Raw genomic sequence first — 16,408 nt, 5'->3', positions numbered from 1 at the left:
CTTGAACCTTGCCTGTGATATAAATAGGACATGCTGGAGAAACAGGTATATATCCCGGAGATTACACTGTCTCTACAACAGGCTACTCATCCGTGTGAAGCAGAGTTCCTTCCTAATCCAATTCAGGTGCAACTTGAACAATTGGATGGGGAACAGGAAATCCATCCCTGGTTTGGGATTTATGTGTCTACTGGGCACAAGCAACCTGTAAATGGCTAATCTCCAAGGCCCCTGCTTACATTATCAAGGATATCAGAACTTGTCCGAGATTTGGGACGCATGGCCAAGTTTAAAAAGGCCATTGTGATCGTCAGCCTAGAAAATACCTATGAACCTATTAGTCTAGTTTTTAAAACGACTCAGTATAAAAATAAAATAACAAGTATCTTATAGCATAGACAACTATACTCATCCAGTTGGCGCTTTCGTCTCGAAAGCGTAAACTGAAGGCTTATTTTATTTTTATTGTTACCTGTTTACTATTTAATATGCGTTAGCGTCATTGCGAAGCGTCGGTCACTGGGAGGCGCTACAGAATTTTAGGAGAACTGTTGCTTTTTCGAGAGTGCGCAGAAATAATACCTGTTTTGTGTTTCGGGTACGATGAAACTACAAATCCCAGCGAGGGACGCTCACTTTTTGTGAACGTTCTTGGTACGACTGCGAAGCAGGAAGTTTCACGAGTAGTAAATTGATCTAAGTGATGGTGCTTTCCTTATTGGGTTTTAGACAGGCTGGTGTTAATTGTTTGCTAACTGCTAAATTTGGGTGCGTGCCGATCCTTCATGAACAGATTTATTAGATTGCGTCGTGAGGGTCACGCAGTGTTTACTGTCTCCTAATAGTCACCTTTGCATTGTTCACAGAGGTGGTGAGTGGTATTTCTGAAAGCTGGTATAGTATGGGATAGTCACTTCTTTAACTTTTTTTTTTTTGCACACATGGAGTCACTGTATCATTTTCGTTGTGGGCAGGTCCGCCAGTGCGCCACTGTTCACTTAATGCAAAGTGACGTTTTGAGTCTGTTTCATGTGTGTAACACCGTTTAAACATTTAACAGTTAAAGATCAGTCTATTACAGAACGGAATTAGTTATTTAAGCGCTGGCTTCAGTGCTTCTTTAGTATCCTCCTACTCTGCCTGAGCATTCTTTGCCATTGAATTTATTTAAGTCCCGCAAGTAAATAGTAAATGCCCTATGGTTTTGGCTCCAGCCTACTTAAGACATTAGTAATCTGGTAATCTTTTTATTTTTGAGGGACGATGTGGTGGGGAGCAAACAACGAAATGTTGTTTTCATACACTGCATTCCTACTCTAAAGAGCAAGGACATTTCTTCATATAAGGGGGCACAATGCTTTTGTCCAGTGATGATGATGTGCATAGGGATTTGTATACTGGTAACTTAACTACAACTGCCCATATAGTAATCACCCTGGTTGAGAGAATAGTGGGGACAACGTGGGATCTTTGCAGTGTTTTCTTTTTATTGTTTATAGGTGAAGCATAATGTAAACAGCTGATGCAGGCAGTTGAAAAAATACTACCTAACTTTTTATTCCCATAGTAGAAAGATGGTGTGATTGATAAGGGAGTGCAATGTTAGCAGAGCAGTTGTTTAGTGTAAGCAAATGTGCAAAAGAAACTATTCCACCCAAATTGGAGAAAGATGAGCAGTTATACTACCAGACTAACATAGTTTTCAATATCGTTTGATCTTCAAGTAGAGAATTTAATGACTGGATATGTAAGTAATAGCACATAGTTGCACATATCAGGCCATTAATGCTTCTTTCCAAAGTGTTGTTTCACATGCAGAGCCATTGCATATCAAATAGTGTTTGAATGGCTGCTGTATGCTGTTGTGTTTTGACCTTACCAGGATTTCTGCGTGCATTGAATTATTACCCCAGGATAGTTCCCAGTTTCCGTTGTACCTTTGTGCAGCTAGTGTTTGCAGTCTTAAGGAGCATAAGTTTACTGATATAGATGTTTCCCTGAAGCATTCATTAGGCATCTCTCCTGTAGATCATAATATACAGGTTAGATTAAGTAATAGTGTATTAGTCTGATGGTGAAAAATATCTTTTTTCCTGTTAAAGTATATCGAGCCATCTAGATTTACCCAACACACATGCTTAAAAGGTGTGGATCGTTATGGTTATTGACATGACTGTCTGATCTTTTGCTCTGCGGTAAACTATATTTCCTTTACTGCTGAAATAAAATAAATAGCAGTAATCTTAATGTATTGGACTCTGCCTCGTCTTTAAGTCAGGTGTATAACCATGAATATTCAGTCAGATGTACAGCTATGAATATTTTTGACATTTATTTCCGAAAGTATTTGTCAGAAGTAAGAAACAGGTTTTGAAAATGTTGAGAAGTAATAATCCTAAAACGTTATTGCAGCTTATTTCTTTTTTCGATGGCTATACTGTCTCGTATAAGACACCTTATTGGGTTTTAGACAGGCTGATGTTAATTGTTTGCTTACTGCTAAATTTGGGTGCGTGCCGATCCTTCATGAACAGATTTATTAGATTGCGTCGTGAGGGTCACTGTTCACTTAATGCAAAGTGACGTTTTGAGTCTGTTTCATGTGTGTAACACCGTTTAAACATGTAACAGTTAAAGATCAGTCTATTACAGAACGGAATTAGTTATTTAAGCGCTGGCTTCAGTGCTTCTTTAGTATCCTTCTACACTGCCTGAACATTCTTTGCCATTGAATTTATTTAAGTACATTAGTAACCTGGTAATCTTTTATTTTTGAGGGACGATGTGGTAAGAGCAAGGACATTTCTTCATATAAGGGGGCAGGCACAATGCTTTTGTCCAGTGAGGATGATGTGCATAGGGATTTGTATACTGGTAACTTGACTACAACTGCCCATATAGTAATCACCCTGGTTGAGAGAATAGTGGGGACACCGTGGGATCTTTGCAGGGTTTTCTTTTTATTGTTTATAAGTGGAGCATAATGTAAACAGCTGATGCAGGCAGTTGAAAAAATACTACCTAACTTTTTATTCCCATAGTAGAAAAATGTTGTGGTTGATAAGGGAGTGCAATGTTAGCAGAGCAGTTGTTTAGTGTAAGCAAATGTGCAAAAGAAACTATTCCACCCAAATTGGAGAGAGATGAGCAGTTATACTACTAGACTAACATAGTTTTCAATATCGTTTGATCTTCAAGTAATTATTACCCCAGGATAGTTCCCAGTTTCCGTTGTACCAAGCATTCATTAGGCATCTCTCCTGTAGATCATAATATACAGGCTAGATTAAGTAATAGTGTATTAGTCTGATGGTGAAAAATATCTTTTTTTCCTGTTAAAGTATATCAAGCCATCTAGATATACCCAACACACATGCTTAAAAGGTGTGGATCGTTACGGTTATTGACATGACTGTCTGATCTTTTGCTCTTGTGGTAAACTATATTTCCTTTACTGCTGAAATAAAATAAATAACAGTAATCTTAATGTATTGGACTCTGCCTCGTCTTTAAGTCAGGTGTATAACCATGAATATTCAGTCAGATGTACAGCTATGAATATTTTTGACATTTATTTCCGAAAGTATTTGTCAGAAGTAAAAAACAGGTTTTGAAAATGTTGAGAAGTAATAATCCTAAAAAGTTATTGCAGCTTATTTCTTTTTTTTCAATGGCTATACTATCTCGTATAAGACAAGAGTTTGTAAAGTATATATTTTTGTTTTGTTTCTGAATGCTTTGTATTGTTTGATACATTCGGTAAATTGTTAGTACTTGATGATAAGTATGCAGTTTCTCAAACTAGTGAGCATTGATCAATTTGATGGTACTTTATTTTCATCTCCACAGCAGATTTCCTGTTTTGTTTTTTCCTGCCACCTCATGAAGCCCCAAACAACTTAGCAAGCTTTTTGAAATTCAGAATTCCGATCTTATTCCCAAGTTTGTTTCATATATGTATTTCTGAATCGTTTTGGCTTGTGTCATGGTGGGTAAAACCAGTATTCATACAAGTGTAATACTTGTTGTTTGCAACTTTGTTCAAGTTCCTTTAAAAACACATTCCTGTCTACTACTTGTGTCATTTCCTTTTATGGCCTGCAGTCCATTTTTCCCCATATGTGAAGAGCGCAAGTTAACCTCTCTTTCAGTCTGAATGTCAGGAAGCACTAGGAATCAGTCATAAAAATCTGTTTTTTCTCTCACTTTTTTTAATCTTTTAAACATTTGATTCATTGCTTTTATTTACGTTACATTTTCTTTCTGTAAAATCCCTTCTGAGAATGTCTGATTTGCAAGAGTTTTTTGAAAAAATGCCTTGCAGCATACTACACACATGCAATTTCAGTGCAGAATAATAGTGGTTGACTACAGTAACTTGAACACAATAGTTGTTGAATATAGTAACATTTTAAAGGATAGAGCGTCCATGAATTAATTATTTATTTATTTAATATAAATAAATAAAATAAAGGATAGAGCGTTTATGAATTAGAATATTCACATCAGTGAAGTCAAGGCAGAGTACTACAAGTGCATTCTCGAAGCAGTAGTAACACACAAAAATTTAAAATGGATTAAGAGATAGAAATATAACCAGACAGTCCCTGGAGACTGAGGAAATACCAGTTTGTGAATGCATATGTGGAGATCAGTGATCATTAAAATTAACTTTGCAATCATTGCATTAGGGAGTGTGGGAAACATAAATTGCATAATAAACAGGAGAACTCTTGTGTAGTGCAATGCTTCATGTTTTACCTGTTAAGTTGCCTCATACTGGCAGAACCATTGTGTAAAAAAATATTTGCGTGCAATCAACTTAAAAGCTGTTTTTATGTAGAATGTAGCTTAATGTTGTTCTAAACTGCCCCAAGAATATTTGCTAATAAGTAAAGGGGTAATAAACATTTATCTATTTTATTATTGGTTGTACATGATGTGAAACACATCACATTATCATGAAGATTTTCTGGCAAGATATGGCTAAAAGGAAATGCTATGAACTTTACTGTGTGCTACAGGCTCACAGCTAGGAACTTGAATGATTTTATATTCTTTCTTTGGCAAGATAAAATCGGACCATTTTTGACACTGTACTGTAAACAGTAGACCTGTCAGTGTCACCAGTGAGGCATTGTTTTATAGTCCTTGAGTCTGTGAAAGTTATTGCTAGAGTTTGGGACAGCAGTGTCAGTTTTAAAGAGTAAAATGTTGTATTTTGCTTCAGATGTTCCTAAAGTGCAAAAGCAAGACCGTTTGTGCTCTGCTCAGCTCAGCTAAAATCAGTTTCATGTGTATGCTAGCATTTCTTGACAGTTAATATGAAAGCAAAACTTTCTTTTTTTCTGAATGTTGTAAAATTAGATTTATATGTTTGCAAATCACTTCTCAACAGCATTTATGAAAGCAGTGTAATTTTTTTTAAAATAAAGATTATACTGCAAGTCTACAGCAGCTGTTTTCTACAGCTTTTTGCAGAACTTGTGAAAGCTAGAAATGAGATTGACACTTCTGCAAGGTTTCTAATTTGGAGAAATGAAGAAGTATTGAGTCAATTTTTTTTTAAACAATCGTTGCTCTATCTTTGTATAAAGGTACAGTTACATGCCTTTTCCATTCTGCAGATACAGTGCCCTTCTTGATGAAACTGTTAAGCATAACTATAGAATGCTAATGATATTAGCAGAAACTTTTGGAAAATGTAGGTAACACATCATTTTTTGAAGCAAACCCTAGTTTAAATTTATGATGTAGTTCATAAAACAAATGTGGTAGAGCATACAAAGGGCAAAAGTGGAACAGTCGCAGTGAGGGGCAGTTTGAAAAACAGCCCTCTGATTGCTTGACAAAAACAAACCCTTACAAAGGCTTTTATATTTTCTATGCATTATACATATGTGGTTTCTTTATTAATAGTTAATCGGCTTAACATTAAGTAGATGGCGCAAGTCCTGCCTTCCTTGAAATTTTGCTTCTCTTGCTGAACATTATTCTGCACATTTTGTTCCCACAAATTCACTTTTCTATGTATTTTGCAATTTTGTCTTTCAAAAATCCCTTCTCCAGTACTGTTATTTCATTTAAAACATTCAGTAATTTTGTTATGTTTGGTTTAGTTTTTTGATTTCCATTTTCCAGTAATTGCACTTTTTTTGGCAGCAACATTAAACTTAGTAGTACCTTAACTATGCCTAAGCAATTCCATTTCTGTGTCTCAGCTCAAAAGAAGAATTTCCTTCATTACAATGATTTGCTTCTCTAACATTTCCAATAAACTGCTTTGTATGGAATTTTTAAAATTTGCCAACTCATTGCATTTACAAAAATATGTTCTCAAGCATCCCTCTTTCCCATTACACCTCCAGTAATTGCTTTCTATCTGTGGCAAAATTCTCTGTCTCGTTGAGGTAGAAAATACCTCTGCCCAAATCTTAAATCTTCTAGATTAAGTATCCTGTTATTGTTCTTTGTATGTTGCTTTTCCATTCTCATTTCCCAGTCTTTTCTAATCCCTTCTTATTAATTATTAAGTAACCATACCTTATTTTGTATTCCCTGTTAATTATCCATTTTTAACTGCAGCTTCTGTTCTAGACTGCTGTAAACACAACCAGATCTAGTATTTCATTTAACATTCCCCATCCCTTTCTCTTTGCTTGTACTTTTTATCATTCCCTTCCAGGGAAGGCAGTCCTGACATGATAGTTTAGATCAAGTCATGATAGTGTGCACTAAAATATGTAGTTTATTAAAATATTTTTATAATGGGGGTAAGGGGGAAGGAACAGTGTCATGGCCAGGCCTGATTAGCTAGTCAGTACAGCTCCAGAACATGTTGGGTATTTTGGCAATTCTGTTACGCGTAACTTATTTGATTAAGTTCCTGTTTTTCATGAAGTCAGTTGTGAGCTTGGACTGGTGATGATTAGACCAAAGGTGATCTCTGTACTTCATGGATTTCATCTTTGTAGTAATATGTTATTTGTCCATTCTAGCAGGCTACATCCATAAAGGGGCTATCAGGCTTAAAATATTCATAAACAACTGAGTTAAAATTAATATTGGGGATATTATGCAACAGATAGCATTAGTAGCTGTTTCAGGATTAAACCTACTAATTTCTTGACAGCAAAACCTGAGTTTACTCATGACAAGATGTTGTATGTACTGTAGTATAAATTAGCTCATAGAGACCAAAAAGTTGAGTGGAGATGTAGATAAAGGCATCTAATGTAGAGTATTTACAGTCAGTGTTCAGGTCTGCCATAACAACTTGAGTTATTTTTCCACTGCATACCAACCAATGAAGAGTCTTCTGCAGCTGACTTATTGGCATCAGGGTAGTGTGGTGATGTGCAGCAGATACCACAGGATAGACCCTGGTTGCTTATTGTAGCAACATTTTGTAAGGGAAGAAATGGGTGAGAAGATGACAGCTCCCCTTACATTTGTATGTGATAATATTGAATCTGGTAGTGAAGTCTTAGGAATCATAATAGCAAGTTTTAAGCATCTGTCTAAGATAAAAAGCATGTCAGTTTTAATAGGGCTTTCTGTTATTCATCAAACGAGTTTTATTTGTGATTTTTTTTTTTTCTGTATGTATATACAGACTTATTGTTTGACTATGCACGTATGTTTAGTTGGGTTGTTGTTTGCTAGTAGTGCTTGTGAGTTAAAAAAATTAAAAATATTTGCAAAGAGCAAAAAGCTGTGTATACAAGAAACATTTCATTTGTTTGTGTTTTTACCTAATTAGCTAGGTAGGAGGGATGGTCCATGAGTTCATTCAAACCAAGACTCAAGCCAGAAACACAGGGAACAGTTGTAGAAAATAAGAAGATATCTGTGGCATTTTCACATTAAATTATTTTATTAGTATTGTATAGAAAGTTTACAATCATGGCAAATTGTAGACCATGAATAGCTCCTATTACCGTATTACAAATGCAGGTGAAAAGTATAACGGATCCTATTACTGTGTTACAAATGCAGGCGAAAATTATATCCTATTACTATATTACAAAAGCAGGTGAAAAGTTGCATCTACTAAGCTTATTTAAGTCTTGCTCATTTTAGCTAAGAATGACAAATATAGGGTCGGACTTCATTACCCACTGTCCAGCTTGCATGTTATGTTCAGTAGCTGGGTACTGTCCATAGTTTGGATTCATATTCCTTCAGGTGCAGTTAATTTCTTAATATAGACTGAAAGATACTTCAAACAGGCGGGGTGACCTTATTGCTGTCATTTATTAGCAGACTAAGATGCTCAGCTTGTGAAGCCAATCACTGCTGGTACAAAAATCTTAAGAACGGGTTGCTTGCAAAGTGCAACTGAATGTATAGCTGTTTTTAAGTAATGTAGAGATAATGTACATTATGTATCATTTTATAGTAGTTTTAAGACTTCATTTTTAGGCTAAAGTTATTGTTTTGAAGGAGATTCATTGTATTCCCATGATGTGATGTTTACCCAAATTGTTTAAAGCAGGATAAAATCTTTGTTATGAAACCAGGGGCCCAATACTGAAAGACTTTCTTTTGGTGTGACTTACTGTCATGTAAGCCTACACTGACTGCAGGAGACTTGTTCTTGGTGTAAGTGACTTATTCCAGTATTAGCCTGCTTTATATGTAGGCCTTAGACTGGAGTAAATCACTTTCACTAAGAGAAAGTCTTGTGGAATCAGAGCAGGCTTACAATGGAGTATGTCACTTACATGGAGAGCAAGTCTTTTGGAATCTGGTCTTGCATGCTGTCATTTGATAGATGATCCACACTTGTTCCTCCTTATCACCCTTGCATTATTCATAACATGGGATTTCCTGCCAAGGATAGCCCAACACCTGGCCAGTATACAGAAGCCCTTACATTCTCCTAGTGCCTTACATTGTGTGCATGCTTCCCATATGGGTGTAGGGCATAAAGATGTTCATACTTGGAACTTTTTTGCTACCATGCCATATGCCACAGTTGAACAATGGTTGAAATGCCCTATGCTGAGTTGGTTTTATTTTGAGCCATTTATAGATGAGTGCCTCATTGGGATTCCTTTATTTTCTTCCTTTTCTTGTGTACTTTCATGTTATCCAGGAAGGGAAAATGACAGTGTGAGGCAAATTCCCCATAAAGACCAATATAAGAAGTATTTATTCTGCCTAGGTGCTTCATGAAATCATACCCAGTGTACCATGTTTCAGGCTTTTGTGCCCCAAACACTTCTCAGCCATCTGTTCTCTTTAAACATTTTTGTTGAGAACCCCGGACTCCAACTTTTGTCTCGGGGTACCATGGCCAAATCTGCCTGCCCGAGGTATAGCCATCTCTTAAAAAGAAGTCTGTCTGATTCTGCTGCTGTCCAGCATCTGCTGGAAGTCTCTTTCGAGGTGAGTAAGTACCACATAGATTGTCTGGAGCCAACACCAGCTTCCTCAGCTGTGACCCTGTTGAAGGCCATTGTAGAACCGGCTTCTTGCATGTCCTCTGAGTCAGTGCAGACATCCACTGCACATGTTGAGGGAAAACTATCACTGATCCTTTCCATAAGGCCTTAGGGAACTCCCTATATCCTGGTTAGAGAAGAGGTCCCTGGCATTGAGTGTAGGCATGGTTCTGACCCTCACCTGTTGGTCAAAGCTGACATCTCCCTGAAGAAGAAACAGAAAACTAAGTGCATTCCTCTCATTGCTAAGGATCCTCATAGGGAATGGCAGGATTTAATTCAGGATTTGTTCAGTGTCCTTATGGTCTTAAGATTGCCTCAGGAGGTGTCTGCTTTTGCTCCTCCTTGGTCCTGTACTCCAGCCAAAAGGACTAGAGAATGTGATTCTTCAGATAAGAGTTGTATTCAGGGAATGAGTCATTGGTGCACTTCTCACAAGTTACCTGTACTTTGGACTATGGGTCAGAGGAAGAGGATTCCTTGAGTCTTGACTCTTCCTTTGAGGTGTTGTCCTTTGGGGGCACCCATTAGTTCAAATGATGGAACATTTTAATTGGTATTGCTCACAAGTGTCTGATACTCAAGGGGTATTATGAACTGTTGTAGATGGAGTCTCCTAAAAATTCTGCTGTCCCCTCCTGCATTGGATGTATTGTTGGATGCATATGCAGCTGACTCTTTGGCTTCTGATTCCCAACCTATGTCCTCTGAGAAGCCTGGCCATTTTTATAAGGTACTTGATGCCTTTAAATAACTCTTCAAGTGTTCTCCTCCAAATCCTGCTGTTTTCTCTCTCTCTGCTGACAAGCCATCCAAGCATTTGACCTCTAGATTTCTTACCTTTGATAAAGACAGTCTGGCTGTGGAGATGCTGGTGAAAAAATTGTACACTTCTTCCAATTTGGACTTCAAGGTGATTAATTTATCAAACCCATATGACCAGGTATGTTTTGGCCCTTTTTGTCACAACTTGGGGGGCGGAGTGTCTGATGTTCATGACTCTGAAGGGAAGAGTACTGCCCTCTCCTTATTGAACTCCACTTCTCAGGTTACCCATCACTCCATTAAATGCAGTTGCTCCTGCTTCTGGTCGAGTTATAAGGAGGTACTCTTGGCTTTACCCAATGATATTAAGGCCAGTCTTCTAGATGCTCCTTTGGACAATCGGAATCTTTTTGTTAGTGTTGCTGCTGACTTACTTAAGACTCTACAAGATAAAGGTTAAGTGATGCATGATCTTAAATAAATTTGTTTCTCCTGTACCTAGATTTTAGAGAAACATTTGTAGGCAACCTCTCCACTTTCTAAGGGGGAGGATGGCTTCTAAGTGTATATTCTCTTATAAACACACCCAGTCTTCTAAAACTCAAAAGCCATCTTTTCAGGACAAGTCTTCCTCCTCCTGGCATACTTTCTGCATTTTCCCTCATCCAGGTTCCCCTGTCTCTTCATGTCTGGCAACAGATAACTTTAGACTCCAGGGTTCTGGCCATTGTCCATCATTGTATGGAAATCGCTTCCCACCCTTCTAAGGTCTTTCTCCTTCAGACCAACTTCCTCATTTTTCTGGGGTTCTGCAGAATTTACTGGATCAGAGCACAATTCAACCCATTTTCAGTCTCCCAAAGAGGAACAGGTTTTACTCCAGAATGTTTGTTTCCTAAAAAGAGAGATCTTGGAGACTGGTCCTAGGCCTCTCTTTTCTAAGTACTTTTCTTAAGATTCCTTATTTCTGGATGCTTTCCCTCCAGAGTCTGTTTACTTTATTACTTCCACAGGCGTTTCTCATTTTCCTAGACGTAAAGGTCGCCCGTCTTCATATTCCCATTCGCTGTAATTTCAGGAAGTTTTTATGTTTCTCTATTTTATCCTCTCATTTTCAGTTCTCTGTTTTGCCCTTTGGTCTTTCTGTGGCCCCAAGGGTGTCCAACAGATATCTGGTCCCTGTCGTAGCTTTTTGCAGGCTTCAAGGAATCCAGGGATTCCAATATCTGAATGACATGCTTCTTCAGGCTCCCCTCTTAATCTAGATTTTTGCAGGATCTGAACCTCACCATGCTCCTCCTACACAGTCTGGATTCATTATCAGTCTCTCAAAGTCGAGTCTGACTGCTTCTCAAGATCACATTTGTGTGTGTTGCAGAAACTAAATCATTAAATGTAGGCTTCTGTTCCTTCTCCCAAGGTTCTATCTCTAACAACCTACTTCCAGTCACTGCTTCCCCTTTCTCTTATTTCTTCCAGGGAATTTCTCAAGAATCCTGGGATTCATGGCATCTACAGTTCCATACTACCCATTGCCAAGCTTAATGCAAGGAGACTTCAGTGACACTTAAAGACTGTTTCGCTCTAGCATTGCCACCCTCTGGAGTTTCCAGTTCCATTACAACCTTGTCAGAAACTTGAATTTCACTGGTGGATTTAGCAGATATCCCTCAGTCCGGAACTGCCTTTGTAGATTCCTACCCCAACTCAAGAGCTATTCAAACTCTTACAGTGTGGGGGTGGAGAATCTCTTCTAGAAGTCTGAGGGTTCTGGGTCTGGGACCTCTTCATCAGAGGTCAGAACACATCAACTTAAAAGAAATGAGCCTTAATTCTTACTATTCAGGCCTTCCATTCTTTTTGTTCTCCAGGCCCTTTTAAAGCTCTAGAGACGATGGTTTATCAACAAACCGAGGGGTACAAGATCTTGTATCCTTTGCAGACTAGCCCTTCAGGTCTCAAATGGACTATCTACCATCAGGTAACCCTTCATGCTGTCTATAGCCCTTCGGAACACAAGTTTGTGGCAGACTCTTTGAGCAGGTCTAGGACACACCCTCAAGAATGGATGCTTCACAGATTAGTGTTTCTGGACATAGTACATCAGTGGGGATGGACTCATGGGGATGAGTGGATCTTTTTGCCTTCCCTCTGAATAGGCAACCCCTCACTCTGTTCCAGAGTCTCAAGTCCCCTGACTTGGAAGATGGACACTATGTCCTTTTCTTAGAAGGGGATGTTCCTATATGCTTACCCTCCTCTTCCTCTACTTTCCAGGGTCCTGCACAAGATCATGAAGGAATACACAAGAATCTTGCTGGTGGCTTCCTTTTGGCCCAGACATCTCTGGTTCCCCATTCAATTTCACCTAGCCAGGGGCAATCATCACAAGGTACCTCACTGGATGGATCTTCTCACACAAGACAGGGGTCTCTTATTCATCCTCAATTGGCCAATCTTCATTTGACACTTTAGGTGATGGGATTTTGATCTCATTTAGACACTGGTCTTCTGAGGACATACTTGATTTTTATTTATTTATTTGTTTGTTTGTTTGGCATTTGTTTACTGGGAAAGTCTGACTGGGTCATGAGATACCCATTTTCAGCAGGCACTTTGGGAGAAAAGCTCCAGATACATATGGTTAATAGAATGAAAAACTAGACAGACGTAATAAAGTCATTACATTCAAGCACAAATTTGAAAACAGCACATTAGTTTGTCAGAATGAGAACTCAGCAGGCATAATAAAGTCATCGTGTTCACACATAAATTATATGGAAAGTTTGATAACAGGAAGATGCAGCATTATTTACGTAATAGATGATTGTCGTAATGATTATTAATATTGTCGAGCTCATGAAATATGGTAACAGATAATATTGGTGAAGGCGTAGGATAGTACGAATAGAGAACACGGGTGTGATGGAGGGGATAATAGTAATAGATGTGGAAAAGGTATGAGTGTAAACCTCAGGGAGTGTGTGTAGAGGAAGGGAGGGGTAAGTTAGTAGTGGGGATAGAGAGAATAGATGTAGAAAAAGGTATGAAAGTAATTTCAATCCTTCATTAAACATTTCAGCTTGTACTTTTTCAAAGCAAGTCAGAACTTATGCATGATAAACATACAGGCTGTACTTCTCTCTTACATAGAGAAGAACTTGATGTGCTTTTTAGATCACCATGCTTAACAGTATATCAGAATTGCCAAGGTATGTCAAAAGTTCCTACACTCCTAAATAGGTTTTATAGTGGCTTCCATTTCAAAACTCTACTGTTTGGCCTTTCCTGTACTCCATAGTATTTTGTCACTCCACTTTTAGAGCAAGTGTGTAACCCTTGCCACTGCACATTTAAGGACCCACAGCATACATACATCCAAAGAAGAACCACTCAATCAAAGAAAAAAAAAACATCATGATATATTTGGTGTTGATTTATAGAGTCGTGGTCAATAAGTCAAAATGCTCTCTTGTTTATTCCTGACATTATTACAGTTTGCTGTTTGGACACTGTCTTGTCAAAAGTCTTTCTTCCTTGCTGGCAAGTGCAGGACATTTTGGTACCAATATCATTCCTGTCCCAAGTGCATTGGGACCAGGTTTGTCTCCTCATGAGACTTTCATCTTTTTTACATCTGTTTGTATGGTACAGTATGCCTCGGAGAAAGTAAGCAGGAAAGTGATTAAACACGACCTTGCTAAGTAGCTATATAACTGCATAGCCTTTCTTTCTTTTTCCTCCATCTCTATTTCAGTATTCATGGTGCCAGTGTTGAAATTAGATGCATTTGTTTTATGAGGCACACCCCAAAACTTGTATTTGTCATGTGACAATCCGGCAACACAGTGGACTCTTCCTTCAATCCACTTATATTTTTCCAAGTTTTTATTTTCAGCAAATTTAATTGACAAATTTATCTTGTTGAGCACCTCGTGCTTATAATCTCATTCCTTGTGCTTATTTCATGATTGTTATGCTATTAGTAATGGTGTCGGGCAGAAAACAAGAGAAATGTGAGAACTGCCCAGCTAGTGAGAGTGTTAATGCAGCCAGCAGTCAAAGGAGTCTTAGAATTTAGGGTGGGGGGATTCTGTGAGCTGACATTCAAAGCATGGGGAACTCATCCTAAAAGTATTTTTACAACCACTGTCTCTTCACATTCTAAAGGTTATGGTGAGTCCTTCCCAAAACAGTTGTTTTGATATAATCTTAGAAATATGAATAATACAAGGTAGATCATGCCAGGGCGATTATGTACGAGTCTCCATTCCCATTTATTAGGGAGTGTGTTTTTTTGTAAAGCGTGAACATACATGATGTATTCGCATTGGAGTAGAGATAATTTAGTATGGTGAAAGTAACATAACTTTTTCTTTCCCTTTATTCGGGCCCTGAGATAATCTGTAGCATAGGAGACAGTAAATGCATGCAGGGGCAGTAGTGTGCTCAGCAGCAAAGCTGTGTGAGGGCAGCAGTTTGTGTGGGTATCAAGACTGTGGTACAGAGCGACTGTGTTTCTCTGAGATTCCAAATGTTGAAACACTTTTGTATAGTATTTCTGAAAAAAATACAACTTGTCTTCACAGTTCGATTACAAGTCATGGACATGGATTTCCAGTTTAAAAAAAATGCTATTTTTTCATGAGCTGAAGTTCCAGCAGTAGTAGCTGTGCTTAAGCATAATTTCTGGTTATTAACACGGTTCCATTATAATTTTTTTTAGTGCATCCATATGTGAGCAAAATTAAAACTGATTTTGAGTATAAAGTACTGAATGATGTAAACAAAGTTTTGACAAGTAATAGGTATAGCAAGAAGTAAATGTAATCATAAACGAGTATTCTGCTCTAAAAGATACCCCGTAGCACTACTCTCCAAGACCTTAACACAACAAATAAGCTCTTGGTAATCGCAACAAAGTCCAGTAACTCATCAGGTGATGCGCAGTACTTCCATTACATATCTAAACTCTGGAACACCATCCCATCATATTTAAGAGGGATCAGAAAATTTTCAGTCTTCAAGCCCTTACTAAATTACCTAAACCACACTTGTTCATGCACAAGCGCCTTACCTGGGTAACTCCATTTTTCTTTGTCAGCTCATACCCCCATCCCTTTCTTCCACTCCTCTTCAGTTTCCTTCCTACCTTAATCCCCACTTTTTATATCTCAGTTTCATTTTAAAATTTTCATTTTAAGGGCAGCACAGTGGTGCAGCCTCACAGCAAGAGGTTCTGGGTGCCTTCTGTGTGGAGTTTGCATGTTCTAAGACATGCATCTGGGCGTTTCTCCCGGGCCTCCGCTGAAAACAGGCTCTGTGGAACCTAGTCGGACATTCCCGGTCAACAAATGATAAATAAATAAATAATAAATAAATAAATAAATTTTGACCTTCTCACTTTAACCATCTCCTTCAAATACCCACTGTTATCTTATAACCAGGATCTATGTCCATATACTCACCCCTCACTCTCCTTGACTCATTGGCTGCGCAGTCTCTCTCTCCTACTTGTAGCTTCAAGTACTTTTTTACCTACTGTCTAATGTTTCATGCTGCTTATCTCCGTTTTATTTATTCCTAACATCTATACAGTAACCTTCCTTACCCCTTTCATATCAGAGTCTGCTTGTCACATATGTTGTGCATGAACTGTTTGCGTGTTATATATTTGGAGTGCAATTTCATGTATAATGTCGCCATAGAAGAAATTTTTAACTTTGTATAATGTATCCTTGTAAAACAAAAATGAATTTTATGGTAACTTCCCAGAATAATGGACTGTTAATTCCCATGATTACTTTGGTAAGCTTTTCCTTAGGGTATTTTATCTTCCCTCATAATAATTTGTTTTGGTTGGTCTATATGTTGTATTAACTATTTCATATTTGCTTGTTGCATTTTTTGTAAGTTCTGTTTATCAATGTTATTTTTTGTACAATTTTTGTTGTGTTCTAGCACTTATTTTGCAGCTGCTTAATATTTTTTTCCATTGACCATTTATGAGGATTGTTTGCTATTATTGTAAGCATTTTCTTTATCTGTGTGGTTAATTGTCTTTTTTTTTTTGTGTGCTATAGTGATTTTTATATAGAGATTATTCTTATTGGGATTGAGTAGCGGTTTGCCACTGAGTACAGCTGGGATGTCAATGTATTTTTGAAAACAGGCTTATTTTTAATGTTTTGTAC

At 37.8% G+C, this 16,408-nt stretch overlaps 1 protein-coding gene across 5 annotated transcripts in view; it reads left to right on the top strand.

The window, feature by feature from the left end:
* The first annotated feature begins 563 nt into the window (after positions 1-563).
* LOC122801110 (mitochondrial ubiquitin ligase activator of nfkb 1-A-like) overlaps positions 564-16,408 on the top strand; it is a 290,707-nt gene continuing 274,862 nt past the window's right edge. The window contains exons 1-2 of one of the 5 annotated variants that reach the window (XM_044070636.1): positions 661-871; positions 3,850-3,942. Coding sequence is in view for 1 of the 5 variants with exons in the window: in XM_044070634.1 (XP_043926569.1) it covers positions 2,479-2,509 (31 nt within the window). In the remaining 4 variants the exon portion in view is untranslated. The other 4 variants (XM_044070639.1, XM_044070637.1, XM_044070635.1 and 1 more) reach the window with 4 other exon arrangements.

This window comes from Protopterus annectens, chromosome 4.part1 (genome assembly GCF_019279795.1).
Source record: "Protopterus annectens isolate FY-2018-M chromosome 4.part1, PAN1.0, whole genome shotgun sequence".
Lineage (NCBI taxonomy): Eukaryota > Metazoa > Chordata > Ceratodontiformes > Protopteridae > Protopterus > Protopterus annectens.
Note: the sequence above shows the minus strand (reverse complement) of the source record. Positions and strands in the feature narration are given on the sequence as shown.